Source organism: Accipiter gentilis, chromosome 1 (genome assembly GCF_929443795.1).
Source record: "Accipiter gentilis chromosome 1, bAccGen1.1, whole genome shotgun sequence".
NCBI lineage: Eukaryota > Metazoa > Chordata > Aves > Accipitriformes > Accipitridae > Astur > Astur gentilis.
In genome coordinates this window covers 28,857,053-28,874,924 of record NC_064880.1, presented here as the reverse complement: position 1 = coordinate 28,874,924, position 17,872 = coordinate 28,857,053, and the positions used below count along the sequence as shown (strand labels likewise).

The window sequence follows — 17,872 nt, the reverse complement described above, 5'->3', positions numbered from 1 at the left end:
GTAGCAATGTTAAATACCACAACAAAAATGTTTCTATTTTTAGAGATAAAAAGTAAAGTACATGGGAAAAACCACACAAACCTACTTCTTGTCCTGTGTTTTAAAAATTACAAGTTGCTTTGTCAAAAATCAAAGGAAACTGGCAGGCCTCTACAAGGCTGATTAAAATCAATGTAAATTAAATTTATTGATGGTGGAACTGAGTTACATTTTTCAGCTTAAAAATAAACATCTGTCGTAATGAAACATGGGAACTTGAGCAAAATAACTTTCATTGAATCTGCAAAGGGAAAAATACTACTAAGCCTTTGGAGTTTTTGACTCAATACAAGTCAATTTAAGCATCACAGTTATTTATGTCCTAGAATATTAACATATTGCTTAAGAATTGATGTAAGCAGCATCAGTGACAATCTAGCATAATCCCAAAGACCAAGGTGAACAAGTATTCGTACTAGAACTTTATGATGTCTGGTATATGTAAGTTTTAGGATAAGATGATATACATATATATACATTTATATATTTTATATCCTGGGAACACTAGTTTTGATAGTTCATCAAGACTCCATTGTGTTAGCTGTTTTACAAGTGATGCAGAAAGGCAGGTCCTTGATTTTTGTTTGAAAAAGAAGAGATTGGTTTAAAATAGGGAAGTATTTAATGAACTGTCCACATATACACTTGTAAGAATTATACATTGGTAGGAGGAGTGTTGCCAGCAGGTCAAAGGAGGTGATTATTCCCTTCTATGTAGCACTAGTGAGGCATCTGGAGTCCTGTGCCCACTTCAGGCTCCCCAATACAAGAAATACCCAGGCGTATTGGAGTGAGTCTGGCAAGGGGTCACAGAGATGATTGAGTGACTGAGCATGTGTTATACAAGGGCAGAGCGAGCTGGGATTTTTTAGCCTGGAGAAGATAAGACTCAAGGTGGATCTTATCAACATGTATACAAACATGATGGGAGGGAGCAAAGAAAACAGAGCCAGACTCATCTCAGTGGTGTCTGGTGAAAAGACAGGAGGCAATGGGCCCAAACTGAAATACAGAAAATTCTGTTTGAGCAGAAAAAAAACCCACTTTTTTTTTAATCTGAGTGTGGAACACAGCTTGACCGCAGAGATTGTGGAGTCTCCATCCCTGGCAATATTCAAAACCTAACTGGACATGACACAGAGCTACCTTCTGTAGCTGACCCTGCTCTGAGGAAGGAATTTCAACTAGATGATCTCCAGAGGTTCCTTCCAACCTCAATGATTCTGTGACTTGAATTTGCATTGAAAGGAAAAAAAAAAGGGGGGGGGGGGGGGTAAAAGGAATAGTCAAAAGAAATAGCAAAAATAGAATCATAGAAGCCACTGAAAATTTCAAGTAAAAAAGGTGTGAAGGAAGAGACTGGCAGGGCAATCAAACCAAAAAGTGCTAGTTCTGACTGGCAACCAAAAATGTCATCAGAGGCTTTGGAAGAAGAGTTTCTGGTGACTGCAAAGAATGAGTGAGACTAGGAGGGTTCTAAGGTGCAAATGAGCATGATCAACTCCAGGCAACGGATGCAGAAATAGGTTCTGAAGACCTACGTGATGAAATGAGAAAGACAAGAAAGAAGCTGGATGCAGGAGGGAATATACGTGGCTTTTATTGTTGATTTGTTGATTTTAATGGCGTATTTGTTTTGTTTTGGTTTTTTTTTAAGGAGAGGGAAGACTAGGTCACACACAATGTGAAGGAACAGAGGCAAGAAAAATAAAAGATTAAATAGAAAAATAATGGAGGTTAAAAAGAGTGAACACAGAGAACTCAGGAATTGAGATAAGATCATTTCACTGAAGCAAATGAAAGAATAAAAGGAACAGAACAGTGAAAAATGTCTGTCAGTAACTGGGACAGGGAAGGATATAAATCTGAATAACAAGGAAGCTCACAATACATTTTGCATCTCCTCTGATCTGCTTGGCACAGGTCACATCAATTCAACCAGTGAAGTCTTCACTAAGACTAAAATTTCTAATAGTACCTGTATTTTCTCTGCATATGTATCAACTTGCTGAATCTGTATTTTAAGTACTTTCAAATTTCGAGCTTTTTCAGTTTTCTTCATATAGTTAAACTTCAAATTGTTGAATTTCTTTTTGAGATCCTTAAATGATTCTCTGAGCTGAAACAGAATAAGCATATTTGTTACTAAAAAAACAAACCACCACACTTCAATTTAGATTTTTTTCAAGAGCTGTTTAACAGACCACTATCGGAACACTGAAAATTTAATACAGAAGTGTATTAATACTATGCCATCTCATAAAACATCCTTATTTCCTCAGAATTTCTTTCCAGTAGTAGAAACTAATAGTCTTGCTAAATCAACATTTTTGCATTCTGAATGCTGAGTATTGTTTCCAGAATGGCTGGGACAAAAAAAGTATTGGGGCAAAGGGTGAGATCCTTGCTCAAACAATCTACGAAAAAAATCCTATCCGAGAGCTGTCATTGATTTTAACTAGATGTCCTTCACATACTCTAGTCCACTTAGTATAAATGGTAGACATATAAATGTATACCCATGCTTAGTTTCCAGAAAAACATAGTTTTACTGGGTGTGGGCAAGCAGATTTTTGTTTATTCATGGTACTTTTCTCCCACAATACAACATTTAGTTTATGTTAGGTTGGTTTTTTGTTGGGGTTCCCACCCCCACCCCCCGCCCCTTTTTCAGAAGCCCTGCTTCTAAAAGGAAGTTACACAGGGGCTTAATTTTATACACTGTGCTAGTCCAAACATCTTAGTACAATTATTCACAGCATACAAAGATGAATCCAGCTCTTTGCAGGATCAAGATGTAGACTACATGGGCACCTGCCTTTCAAATAACTATTCTATGAGTATAGTAGCAGAGATTCTGCCTAACAGATAACCAAAGAACGCCTCGCCTAACTACAGCTAGATCGTTTCAGTACCGTCTGAGAATATTATTACCAGTTAGCACTGACTTGGTGCAGCAAGCTCAACATGAGGGAAAATTATTCTTATAATAACATAAACTAAGGTGAACTAGTATCCCTGATTATGAAGCCTCCATGCCTTTCAAGACTTTTCAGGTGGGCTTATATCAGCTGAGACAACTACTATTAAATTTAGTTTTATTAAATTTGCTGTAAAACTTTTCTTACTTAGATGGAATGTAGCTACATTTTCTTTAATCTACAAAATATTTTAGAAATTCAGAATGATAGGAATGACACTGATGAAGCTCTAGGAAGCTACACTTTCATTTACATTTACATATGGATAAGATGCATTGTCAATTTACCAGAATGAGTTTAATACACATCAAAAAGAAGAGTCGTATATAATCAACATAATTTTTTCAAAAGTGTTTATTTACCATGGGAACTAGTTATAATACAAGGTTGTTATATTCTTTATCTTTTTTTTTTTTCCCAATGCCCTACCTGTTTGCTTTAATGTCCTCTTACAAGCATGCCCTTAATAAACCGTATGTCGTTCTTTGCATTTGCAATGTTATATAAATAAACATATCAAACATACCCAGACAAATTATCTTTAAAGGACTATGAGTTTTAAGTATAAAATATTTTTCAATTTTTTTTTTCTGAAAGCTATGTAATTTTCAATTTTATTTACAACTGAAAAAAATCGCTTTAGATATTACAGTTACTTTTGAATGCCTTTAAGCAATAGACACAAGAAAAAGACAAGTAAAAAACCTGCTCAAAATATGCTTCTGATACCTTATAAAAGGTACTATTTTAATTGCATTGCAATTCCATGATCACATTTTCAAATTATTTATAATTAATTCATAAAATTTTAAATGGAAGAATGTAAAAATGATGGAATTTTTTTTTTTGAGAATTTCACATTCTTTGGATTGACAATCTTTTGCTTTTAGGAGAATGTAGAATAAACTATGTAAAATTATATTTATCTAAAGGAACTAATATAGAAGAAATGCAGCAGTTCTAATGCTTTAGTGTCAGTTCCTCCAGACACACAAAGGAAAAGAACTTAACTTACTTTATTAGTGTTAACAATTTCAGGTCACATATGCAATTTCACATTTGATTAACATATTTAAGGCTTTTTTTATATTAAAAAGTCCTACAGACTTCCCTCTGCCCCCCCTCCCCCTCCTCGTCAAAGAATCCAGGGAATAATGAATGCTCATTTTGCAGCTACTGTTATTGGAACAGCTAGCAATCAATCATTATTATTATTATTACATACTAATATTAATCCACCAAGAGATATATATTTCATTTTCATTTCATCTAGTGGGATGTTGCCACATTATTTCAGCAGTGAATAGACACATGGTGTTCACTCAGTATAATGGAAAGGAAGGGATTTCTATCACCGGCACTGTGATCTCCAATTAGTTTAAGCTTTTTATCCCACCTAAGTACACAGAATCATAAGATCTATCTAAAAGCCCTCTGTTAATAAAACGACCTCTGCAGAACAATATTTTGTATTCAGAACACAAAAGCCTTATTTGCTGGTTTAATTTTGAAGAAAAGAAGAGATGAGCAAGAGCTTATTTTAGTTTATTTCACTGGCTTATGCACATACATACGCTAGTGATCATTTATAAGGCCAGAGGCTCTCCTCATAGCAGTATGTGAAACTAGATCACCTTGTTTCAGATATGATGGCTCATGTGTCAAAGGTCTGCAGCTGCTGTCACTCTTCTCTTTTAGCCTCAGTGGAAAAACCAGATTCAGCTCAGACTTGTACATCACCCCCTCAGAGTGCATGTACACAATTTCTGTTACCATCAGCAATTCTACAAAGGACAATATATGGCTGCCAATTTTTAGAAATCTAAACATATCTCAGTCTTCCACTATTTTCTGCAAAATTAAATAGAAATACTAAAGGAACTAGACACCCTAATACACTTCAGTGACTTCAGCCCGCAAGTTTAATGGAACTTTGTAACTTGTCCATTGTGTCATAGTCATTAATCAGGCAGCTGTTCCTAACTATAGTTGGCCTGTCATGGGTGGAGAATGGTAGTGGAGGAGAGGGGGTTAGGTGCCAATTGCTGTGATTTATCACACAACTTCAAAATAAATGGAAAAACCAAGTTATAAAGCTGCTTTAAACATGTTTTTTTTAACAGTACAGTTCCAGTAAATGCTTTGATTCCTGTGTGAGCCACTCTAGGATGTACTTCAGTGTTGTTAGCCACTTAGCTCTCCCTTTTTATTCATACATAAAACTTTTAGTAGCACTAATAATCAAAACAGGCCGTGAAAGCAGGTTGATGAAAATAGATTTTCAAAGTTGCAAAGATTAAAGAACAGCCAGCCAGTAAGTGGGAAGAAAAAAAAGGTGCTGTTTCAAGTCATTAACGATTACTTTAATTCTGGGACCACAATCAAAATAAATTACAAGGTGAGAAATGTGCTAATTAGTATCAGTTCCTACAGATTTGTGAACAGAGATAGCTCATTGCCTTCTATGGTTAAAATCCACACTTTCACTCATACCTTTCCATAAGTGTATAAATAATGACATGATGAAGAAGAAAGAAGCGAGATGACTGGGGAGACCTGAGAACCTACTTCAGGTTCTGTTACCCTTCTGTTGCAAGTTTTGTGCACACATGCATAAATGTTATTTCTAAAGCGACCACATAAAGGAAAGGCTTTTTCATTGCAAAAGTTATCTTCTGTAAATAACTGTGTCACTTATAACCCCATGAACAGATTCAGTGTAGTGTTAAGCTACAGTTACCTAAGGCTTGACTCAGCTCTATTGCAGACGATTGCAGTGTAATGCAGTGGAGTTGCAGCTTTGGAGGCTGCTACCCAAGCTAGTTAGTGAAGCAGGAAGCCCAAACTGGCAAATCTCAAAGGTCATATGAGCTTTCCTTATACCTTTCAAAGATGTGGAGGGCATAAACATGGTTTTTGGCCTTTGCAAATTCTCTTTAAACTAGAGAAAGCACACAAAAGGCATGCACTTTACTCTTCTGTCCTCCAAGACTGTTTCAAAACTCATGCTATGTATCCTTGGCTATAAATTTAAGTATTTGTTTCCTTGCTTCTTAAAGAAGCACTAATATGCTACAAATACAGGGAGCTAGCCAAGTCCAAGTACGCTATTTTTAAATACCAGTGAGTCCTAATCACCAAAGCCCTTGCTCACATGCTTTATTTACCCACTTAAATTCACCACATTAAATGTAAATTAATTTAAGTATTTACAGCAGAATTCCAAATATTTTCAGACAACTTTAAAGTTTGCTCTGTACACTGGTAAATCACAACTAAATTATCTGGTTGGCTGTTTACTATGTGACAGCTATGAACAGCTGCTGCTTGCAGTTAGCACATGAAATATTTATTTGATAGACATAGTAGATGGTAAAGAAATTGTTATTTCAGACAGGTCTGCTAGATACTAGCAATACTCAGACTAATTTCTGATGTTAAAATTAACAGAATTTAAAATACTGAAGTGAATACCCATAACTGACATTCTTGAAGTAACTCAGTGTCTGGTTTCTTGATCCCAAAACAGAATTAGTTATAAATATTTCATGAAAAAGAATAAAAATGGCAGTGGATTAATGCATATACAGGTACATTAGAGAAGTATTTGTTTAGGAAATACCTTCTATGCTAACCTCTAATAGAAAAGGAATCTAAAGAAAAAGGTATCCACATGACAAATTAGTGTATTTCAGTTAGTTTACATTCAAGATTCAATTAGGTTTGGGGATGACATGTTTTAACTTAACCAGCCAACACAGCTTTCCCAACTTAAAAAAAAAAAAAAAAAAATAAAATAAAATCAATAATTAACACTGTAATTGTAAATATGTTATGTAATTATTTTACAGAGGGTGTCCATTGACTCTGAGAAGCTAAAAATGTTACATTTTGCAACATTTTGCAATATAGGGCCTGTGGTGAGTAATAGGTGTCACTGATACACTTTTCATTTAAATTTGAGACAGAAGATTGCTTTTTTCCTCTACTTCCTGCTCTCACTGGGAGTCTAACAAGCAATAAAAATAGAAAAATACTTCTTCTTAGAAAGGAGTCACGTTCTCCCGCCCTCATTGTATAATCCCAGAATCAAAGGACAGAAACAAGAGATTCATTTAATATCACAGTGTGTCTCTCAATATAGCCAGGCTTACATACAGCTGCTCAGTGAACATTTCCTTTTCTTCAGAAAATTTGAGGGGTTTTCAATAAAAACCTAAAACACTTTAGTTCAGACCTCAAATATTCTGATTCTGCCATGCCACTGCAAAGCATAATGGGACTTCTTGTTTAGATAATTCGTGCTTTCATTCTGTTCTACAGCAGGGTTCCCTCTGCCAGAGTGCTTCTCCTGTATCACCTGCTGTTCCTATTGCCTCCTACCATTGGCCCAGAAGTTGCATCACAGGAGACCGACGCACAGATCAGAGCGTGAAACACACTCAGCTTGTAACTGACAAGGGACTAGAACTGTAACCCAAATTCAGAAACCCCCCTTTTTTTTGATGCACATGTTCTTCTAATTTCAAAATACCTTTCTGTGAAAATGGATACTTCTCACAAACACACAAAAATATTTTGTAAAAGAAAAGCAAATCCAAACAATAATTTTCTCATTAAAAATAGTTGGGACAGAAATCTCAAATCACCTCTACTTTGGTGATTTTGAGAAAATAAAGTTTTTCTTTATTCGGGTGTGGATTTACTTAGCGAGAGATAAAATAAGAAAACATAACTTGCAGTGTCCTTTGCTTCTGCTACTTATGCTTCACACCATGGGAATATTAGTGTGAAATCCTTCCAGGTAAGAATCCAGTTTCTGTGCTTCATGGATGCACAGAAGTGTAATCTACAAAACATCAAGTGTAGAGACCATCACCCTCTTATTTTAATGGATAACTCTGAGAAAATTAATTCTATGGAATGTTTTTCCTATATTAGTTTTTGCTGAGACATCTATCTAATTCAACCTGCTAAGTTGTGAGTGGATTTGTATTTGGCCTATTAAGATGCTAAATTAATAATCATATTAACTAAGTAATTTTTCATAACCTTAGTTCCATAATACTAAATTCTAATATCTTGTGCCAAATAACATTTCCTTTTCTTCTAGCAGGTTTTTAAGTATCATATCTTGGGTTTCTGAAAAAAAATGATAAGTACTAACTTATTCTGAACATTTCATTAAATGACTAAAAGTTTTCTAATAGCCTTACAGCTGCAATATATGTAAATTCTACTTTTGTTTGAAACTTCATAAGAAAGAAATCTGGAGACTCATGTATTTCAGATGAAGCTGACAGAGCTGAAAACCAAAGAAAATATAGCTGCTCTATTTCCAGTATTCTTGGTACAGTGAAAGTACTTTTATTGCCAGCCCAACAACTTGATATAATCCTGAACTGCAGAGGTAGGGACCATAGATTATTATTGCTGCTGCGTGGATCCAAGGCTGCTGTTAAGATGAAAATCAACTTTTTCTGTATATATATGAAACATCTAGGGGAATGATGAACAGTAACGCATTACAGAACACAATAGCCTTTTAAACAGTCATTTGATGTGTTGGGATTTATCTCATTTACCTCATTTATCTCCTCTTGAGCAGTGTAGTGTTGGAAATGCTGTGACAGTTCTTCCTCATACTTATCGGCTTTGGAGCTCCAGTTAATGCTATCACACTCAAATCTAGCAAGTTCTTGCTTCAGATTCTTTGCAGAAAAATTCAAGCAATTCTAAACAGGGAATAGACAAAGAAACTTATGAAACTCAGGAAATGTATTGATTTAACCCATCTAAAATGAAAATCATTTTGAGGCAGAACATGCATAACTAGTCATAATGAGCTAGACTAAACTATTAAACCTCCACTGTAACAAGAACAAATACGTAGCAGTTTCAATCACTAGTAGTCTGAGGAGTAGTTTGGGGTCAAAGTCCCAACTCACACATGGTGTCTTCTCTGAGCAAAGAAGAATTGGCCTACTCTAGTCCTTTACCTCCTGGAGATTGGCTTCTTTCTGCTGTCAGTTGATTTATGGAGTCTGAAGAGCAAACTGGCAATTTGGATAATCTAGGCAGGTCATAAGTGAATGTCTTGCTTTCTCCCTAGTAAATGAATACAGGGCCATGACAATTCTGCCCTGACTAAGTAAGTCCTTTCTAAAATTATATCCATTTTGCCATGCAAATCACTCTTGAATCCACTAATAAGGTAATACTGTTATTATATTTCCTTTTTTCCTTTTGTTATCCTTCTTTAAATGAGAATAAATATGCAAACGAACCTTTGCAAAGTAGCAGGACTCTAATACATAGATGTGGCATTCAAGAAAATCACTAACAGGGCCTTGAACTGCACAAAGAATACTAGAGAAAAGAAAGTCATGCTTTTTTTTTTCCCAAGTGATGATATTTTAAGATTAATTTCTTCCCTATTTCAGATCTATTTCAATGATCTCCAGAGTAAAAATCTATTCACAAAGCATTAAAAAATTAAAATAAGATTTTAAAAAAAATATTTTTTCTTTTCTCTTGACAAAAACAATTTGTAATGTGAGTAACTACTGAAGAATATGTTCCATCATTCCCAAATGTTTCCTTTAATTTAATGGCTGCATATCTGTAAACTCTAAAAGTAGAAATCTAAAAATTATCAGCTGTTTCACATTTTATGTTTTGCTTTCTTTTAAAAGGATCTTAAAGCTCTGGATTTATTTTTCTCAGAGTATTAATAAATTTTTATATATCTAAAAGTCAGTTAGCTCCAATAGTCGTCTTTCATATTTATCCTTGATTTCACAAATCATTCTGATTCTACTCACAGGTTGCTGCACTGCAGACAAGATATCCACTCCCAGGGTAATAAGCAGTTTATATAGCTGTCTGATATGTGCATGTTTCTCCTGAGCATTCACAAAGTAGGCTTTAGCATGGTGTACATTTTCAGGGTCCTCACATATTTCAGGAATATCCAGTTCTCCTGATTTTGATAGACATTCCAGCTAGAGTATATTATTAAAAAAAAAAAAAAAAAAAAAAAAAAAAAAAATCAGTGTGTGTTTAAAATAATGTGAAAGGAAGCTTACAATTCCTTCCTTAACCATGATGTGTTACCCTAAACTATGTTGACGTGGGTTTAAGTAATCAAATTTCAGTTCAGATCTGAATTTTAAATTCTCCAAATTTTTTGCAGCTTTAAATCCAAAATTTTAATTCTGATCACCAGGCAGGTTAATGCTGTTTGTCTGGGGAAAAAAAAGAAAGATGACAGGCACCAAAACCAAAAAGAGTTTAACCGCAACAGGAAGAAGGTATATTTTAAAAGATTATACTCACTTTTTTTTTAATGTGATGGAATTTGACTGTCTTGCTGAAAATCTCATCATATTCTGTCATTGTGTCCTTTACTGTTTGATGGAAATGAACAAGCTCACTTATTCTCTCAGAATTCTCTTTCACAGGAAATCCTTTCTGGCTTGGCAGTTCTAATAGTTTTATCAGGTACTCAAGCTCAGCATTCAGTTGCTAGCAAAAAAGCAGAAGTTACTCAAATTACACAAACATATTTGCAAGTTTTCCCTACATTTGATGAAATAACAACCTAACAATGATAAATTGCCTTGGGGGAAAAAATCAATGCCATGCTCTTTAAAACACTCTCCACATATTTTACTTTTAGCTAGGCATGAATCTCAGCTATCACCCAGAAGCAGCCTTGGATCAAAACAAGTCAAAGAGAGGGGAGTGGCAGACTGAATTGCTAAAACTCAGAGACAGTATTCAGAGGAGGTAGGAAGCTCAGTGTGCCATACCTCAGCCTCTAATCACCTCTAACTCAAAAGCATGAAGCTGATATTCTCCTTGTACTTCCACCACCCCAAGTGCTTGTATGTCACTTTATTATGCAACTAACATTGCACAAGACATTCTCTGGACACTGAAGGTAAAATGCCTTCTCCCTTACCTTATAAACACACACAAACCCTTTCTTCCAGAAAAGTATTGTAAAACATAAAACACTCTGGCCCCAGACGCTCTGTCTGGCATCAATGTGAATGTGAATCTTTACTGTACCAAACAGAGCTTTTGATCCACCATGCACTTCACCAGCTTGGTTTCTCACCTGACACTGTGGTTTCATTTCGTTAAGCTTTTTTTGTAGGTCCAAAACAATAGAAAGGTCACTTCCAAGGTCAACTGTTGCAGCAAGCTGGAGTGCCTCTTGAAGAATCTCTAATCCATGGGTAGTCTAAAAGATAATCAAACAGTTCAGTGTTCCTATCTGTAGTAAATTAAAAAAGAAATATATATATTTAAACTCAAACCTAAAGTTGTAACAGGAACATTCCCAAACCAGTCATCCAAATGTTGTCAGTAAAACCTCTGTCTCAAACTCTCTGACTGACAAGTGTGATAGGAAATCTTTAATGTGCAAAAACAATTTAGACACTGAGATCAGAGGACCCATACACACAGTGATAACAGATGTCATGGTTTAGTGATAAATTGCACTAGCCAGCAAACCTCTAGTTCTGCTACTAACCTAGCTAGCGCTGCTTTTAAGGAACACTGCACACTGTCCCTGTGCCAAGGAGGTTTCAGTCCTCTTTCCTTATGAACATTATTGGATTTGAGTTTAGTAACTATTAGGACAAAGTTTAGTTTAGTAACTATTAAGTGACAACAAAATAGTGCTTTAAAAAAACAACCAAACCAACAACAAATAAAAAAACTAAATCACTGCCAGTATAGTATATGGACTTCATTAAAACAAAATTTGAAGTGGGGACTTGGACTTGTATGTGTTTGAATAAGGGCAAAAAATATCAAAAAAAATAATGTTTCTTGATGGCTGTCTGAATAGCAGAATAGACTATGGAGAAGTATCTTACTGATCATCTCTCTTCCTTAAATGATACCTATGATAGTTGATGAGAGTCACGAACAAACTAATAACAATCTAGAAATGTTTGCCAAAGTTGCTTTCTTCCTAGCTATTTTACTTACTATTTTTAGTTGCTCTTCAAAAATCCGGCACTGTTGCTTGATGGGTTTTACTTGAGCAATTTTAAAATTCCAGATTGCCCAAAGATCGGTCAGCTCTTTCTTTTCTTTACTCAGATTAACAATTATATCTTCTGTTACTCGTACAGATTTTTCTACTTTTAATATTAAACTCTTATTTACCTGGCAAATAAACAGACAATTTTTTCTACATATGTTTTTATAAAATACAAACAAAACCTCATAATATTAAAGTATCAACAAAGCTTAATAAAAAAATAACTTCTTTGAAAATTTCTGTTACTCTAGGTGTCTTCAAATACACTGTTTTCTTAGAAATAAGCATAGATCCACAGAATTTTTGCACTGAGGACATGGCTAACACTCAAGTTTAAAACCTAGAACAGGTCAGTAATGACCAAATTATTGTCATCTGATGGCTGTTGAACACTCATACAAAATAAAGTAATTTCTGAATAGATGGAACTACCCAAAACAGCCTTTTGGGGAATAGCAAATAGAAAGTGAAGTGATGAAGAAAAGACCACTTTTTTGTGCTGATAACTAAAGCAGCACAAAAGCATGGGAGGCATAAAGTGTTTAGCATTTGAACACTTGGTTTTTCCTCTTTTTAATAAAGCCCATATCAGAAATACCAGAAAACCAGGTAATGCTGTTTCTGCTTTCCCGATTTCAGAATTTTTCTTTTAAGAAAAGTTGTGTTCATAAATTACTTGTATGATCTGTATCTTCCAGATACTTAAAAGCTACAACCTAAGAATATCATGGGAACAGAGTTGCAGAAAACATGGTGGCAACACACTTCTAGGTCTTTAGAGAGATAACATCTAAAGATATGTTAAGACTAAGCGACTGCAGTGCAACCTCATATTTGCACATATTCAGCTTGCCTTTACACTGACTATCTTATCTGTGGCTGCATCCAGCTGTGACAGCATTTTTGCCCATATTAACTGCCTGAGCACTTTCCCTCCTTAAATAGGTTTTTCCAGCTCATCTTGCATGTTGCTGTATGTTATCAACGCCAACTCGCCCTTCTCACCTTAATGTAACTGCTCCCTAATCTGTCCTATAAAAACAGAAAGAACAGCTGGGTATCCAGGCTGTCTACATTAATTGGGATCACTTTAGGAAGAGTGGCTTAGGGCTTAGGGAATGATTGCACATCTCAAATGATCATCTCATGAAGGGATGCTGGAAAATTAGATAGGGATGCCTAGGCAGTACAGCTGAACCCAAGACATAATGTAAAGACACCAGGAAAGATTATCTGTAAGGAAGTAGTTCTAGCACCCATTTCTTTAGAAGAACTTTATACACTCAATTAGTAAAGACTGCCTCTTAGTGGAAGTAAAATAAACTTAATACTGTACTTGCATATATGCTGCTTTCCAACAGGAACAAAACAGATATGTGCATGTATTATATTTGTATGCATGTACCGGATCATTTATTAAGGGCTCTGGCATGTACCGGATCATTTATTAAGGGCTCTGTCGTTCTTAATCACAAAATTTTTATATTACTTATAATACCATTAGAACTCAAATAATGCTTTCATATTTTAAAAGTATATAGCAGCATTAGTCTCTTTAAAACTAGGTACTGGAGAAATCACAATCCATCAGTCACAGAACTAGGATTAGACCTCATCACAGGCAAACATCAAATATTCAGTAGTTTAGTTTATCAGATTATACTCACCATATTTACTAAATTAAGAAAATTGCAACCCATATTTTGGGTGGAAAAAATCTTCTTTATAGCCTTTTGCCACTCAGTATTAGATGACTCCATTGCACCTTTATTTTCAGCCTCCCTGTTTGTTTGTAGTGGTTCTGATTTATAGAATTCCTTCAGATTTTGAATATCATCATTCACCTACAGAAAGACATAAAATAAGCATCAAAAACCAAATCAAAAATTGAGCTGCTATAATCAGAAGGTGTACAGATGTGATAAAATTAAATAGCAGCCACTGAATCTTCTCCAGGTTTTCAGATCTATCATCCTCCCTAAAATCTATACAAATGCCAAACAATACAAAAGTTTTAAATAACCTGTAAACCAGTAGATGGTAAGCAGACAGGTGGTAGCAATTTGTCACATATCAATACATGGATATTATATACCAGTGTATCAATGCAATGATTTTCACAGATCTGCTTACTATGAAGTAACTGAAGTTAGCAATAATCAGAAGTAGATACAATCTAATTTTTTGGCAGTTTATATTCAAATAAATCCGATGGCTAATTTTATCTGATAGGTTCTATTCTGTCCTCAATTTCTTTCTAAATAGAAAAGAACAACAGTGTTGTAGAATCTTGAAACAAGCATTACATAAAAATGAAAATTAACTGCCCTGGTCATCATTAACACAGCTACCAAAATTATGTTGGTATTGAATTGATTATGATTTCAGCTAGAGCTGGTTTATATTTAGTTTTTAAACCGTTCAGACAAATTAGCACTTCAGTGGAAGTAGTGCAAGACAGTTTTTTATATATATATCTATATGAACATATTATAATATGATAAATATCTATATCAACATATTATATGAAATATTTTTAAAATTATATGAAGCAAAATCAGTAAATTTAAGAGTCAGAGTACATACACATAAACATTTTTATTCTGTATATAATGAGGCAGCATGTGCATAGGAGAAAAAGTAAAATTTCAATTACAGTACTTCCTACAACAGTGATTTAAATCAGTAGAAAACCTGTACATAGACTCGTCATTATGTTGATGCAAGTTCAATGATCAGGGCTGCTTGCCCTGATAGAACAGATCTCCTTTAAAGTAGAAAGGAACTTACAAAGACTTGCAATGCTTCCATGGCACAGCATCTACAGGATTTGTCTTAGCTAGCTTAAAGTACTTTTTTTCACTTGTAGGGTTTTCACAGCCCAGTCAAAGAATAAATAAGTAATCTGTACCTCCATAGCTGACTTTAAAAAGGCCACATAAGTTTCTAGAATTTCTACTTTTGAACTAATATTTTTTTCAATTTTTTTCAGTTCTTCATTCAGAAAGTCAGCTCTGCTAGAAAAAGCTGCCACCTGCTCAGGTTCAAACTCTTCCATATCTTTGATGATTCTCTCAGCTGCTTCCAGCTCATGTGAAGTTTCCTTTGAGGGTACAAGCATAGAACAATATGTATAATGACTGTAAAGGACTTGTGAATATTGATATCACGTTGTTAATTTTCACTCATATTACTTTCTTATGTATAAATTCAATTACTTATTTATCTACTTTTACATATTTAACTCAATACCACTTAGCATATCTACCTCTGGCATTCAGCCAACAGTGCAAACTCTAGCAAATTGCAATCCACAGAAAGAATAGGTAGTGGAGGTTACTATTATCAGGGCAAATTGTACACTGCAACAAAGGTAACACCCTGGCATGCAAAAATTTGGCAGAAAAGACACTAAAAACTATTACACAGTCTTGTGGAACAAAAAGGGGCTCTTGCTCATCTGCTGAACTTTTTATATTCTTACTATGTGCTCTCCAGAATTACTTTAAAGTGAATTTTATTTCCACAGACACTGTACAGATCCAGCTCTTGGGTTCTATAAAGTGTTGCCTGAAATGAAAAAGAACTCCATAGGAGTAATGGGTTTTTATGATCTCCTAAAACATAGGATACTCCTAAAATTATACTGCCATGTTGTTCAGCTTAGCCATGAAACATGCACCTGTGACAAGACCATGGATGGGATTCAACTGGTTTTAAGCCACTTTCAGATACTGCAGTACTGCTAAGGGAGTTGGAAAGGCCCTGGATGTAACTTAAAAATAGCCTTATCTGTGTTACAGAGTTGAGTGCCGCAGTGCTTTCATACCATGGCTGCATTCCCAACATGACCAATGGATATCTGATGGAAACTTTACAGCCCCCTTCAAAGTTTCTCCACCTGGGAAATACTTTTTTTTTTTTTTTTTGCTGATTCATTCCTTTTATTTGGCATAATAAACCACAAGAAGAGATTTATGTGCCTCTGACTATCCAGACTATTTTTAAACTTGGTGCCTCAGGTTGGAGTAGCAATCCACATTTGAAGAGTCTTCCTACCAAGGGTTGATACTGGGATCTTGAGAGGTAGTAACAAATAACACGATGAGGTAGAGACAATGGGGATAACCAATGATATAAGAAGGAATGCCTTGTAATGTTATCTGTGGTTTTGTTCATTAACTACACTATTAAACTCAACTATAGACATATTTTCTTTCCAAGAATATATAAGAAATTCTCAGCATCCCACCTTATTTAGAATTACATACAGCTACATCATGCGTTTCTTTCTAAAAGTACTTAACATTATTAAAGCTTCTTTTTTTTTTTTTTTTTTTTTTACCTTTGTTTGTTTAGCCAGTTCAAGGTGTTTGTTCAAAACTCTTTCCGACTCAGACAAATACGAACCAATCTCCATACCAACTGCAAGCATTGGGGTGATGTTTTTAATTGACTGTGATACCTTTATTTGAAAGCATTATTTACATAGTTAATTTATACAAGTAGACATTATAAAAACAGTATAAAACATCACTTCATATAGAAAAAAAGTGAGGTAATACTTGTCTGTTGGTGTTTAGGTTACGTACTTTGTATAATCAGAGAAACTACAGAATAAAAACACAGAGGAAGAAAATTCTGCTATTTCTCCTAAGAAAATTCTAACAGGTGGGGTCAGTATTTGAGAAAAAATCCCTCCTGTTTGATCTTATTTTGTTGTTAGTGCTTTCCTTTATCCTAAGTATCCCAGGCTTGTTATTTCAAAAAAAGGCACAACTGCATTATAATCTAGATATTATAACCTTGGCAGAAATACTTTTGTTATGCTCTGGTTTTGTGTTTGGGTTTGGGGTTTTTTTTCCCCCAGAAAGTGCATTTAAAGGTTCTCTGCAAGCCAAGGAACCTATCTTTGTGCAGATACATGTACACAACTCCATTTCATTGTCACAGTAAGATGTTATATATGCATGATGATAACAAAACAGATTATGAAGAGCGGAGGCAGATGATACCAGACATAGTATGCATAGTTATTATTAGACATGTGAATTCACATGTACCACATATTTTAAGAAGTAGCTGCTGATTCAGGTTCAAACTTTAGTAAAGGAAGCTCAGGGGCAGTTGAATTTAGCAGCAGATTCTTTGGGATACTTTGCTTTATCAAAAGGTTGGAATTGAAAAGTGTTTTGTTTGGTAGGAGTGTAACAATAAGCACTGTTCACTGTAGTGAAGGATCACATATTATGACTCAAGTCTTCAAAATGTTCTCTGATGCAAGACTGGGAACAAAGTGATTAGAACAAACTGCACAATGAAACTGTATGTCAAAATTGGGGTCTACATTTTGAGTAAAAATTACCTTCATAATTGAAGTTTTAGCTTAAGATTCACAATATGCTGGTGATATCATTTCTACAAGACCAATAGCAGCTATTAGCAAATTTTTAAAATTTTTTTTCAGCTAAACCCAACAATATTTTCACTGTGTTCTAATACCACAAGGCCTATTCTACATAAATTGCATGCAAAGGGAATAAAGGCAAATCGACTTCTCATTTGATTCAGAAGTTTGTTATAAACATCATGCAAATATAAAATATCAGATTACAGACTTAATTATTTAGTCATTAAATTTGATTTACTTTTTTGGTCTATGCTCTGGGATTTCCTTCATATGAACCTTGTTAAAAGATTATATTTTTTAATGTGACCCTTATTTAGAAGCCATGTGTCTATTCCACCTCTAACAAGTCATAACAAAGGTCTGCAGTACTACAGAACA

The 17,872-nt window shown here is 34.7% G+C and overlaps 1 protein-coding gene across 1 annotated transcript in view; it reads right to left on the bottom strand.

Annotated features, from left to right (window-relative positions):
- The window catches only part of CCDC141 (coiled-coil domain containing 141), a 109,254-nt gene that overhangs the window by 25,192 nt on the left and 66,190 nt on the right, over positions 1-17,872 (bottom strand). Inside the window, exons 10-18 of the mRNA XM_049812854.1 lie at positions 16,430-16,549; positions 14,996-15,187; positions 13,752-13,928; positions 12,030-12,209; positions 11,146-11,271; positions 10,359-10,547; positions 9,845-10,024; positions 8,606-8,755; positions 2,018-2,158 (exon numbers count right to left, since the gene is read on the bottom strand). Of these exons, the coding sequence (XP_049668811.1) occupies positions 2,018-2,158; positions 8,606-8,755; positions 9,845-10,024; positions 10,359-10,547; positions 11,146-11,271; positions 12,030-12,209; positions 13,752-13,928; positions 14,996-15,187; positions 16,430-16,549 (1,455 nt within the window). The remainder of the gene's footprint in view (positions 1-2,017; positions 2,159-8,605; positions 8,756-9,844; positions 10,025-10,358; positions 10,548-11,145; positions 11,272-12,029; positions 12,210-13,751; positions 13,929-14,995; positions 15,188-16,429; positions 16,550-17,872) is intronic.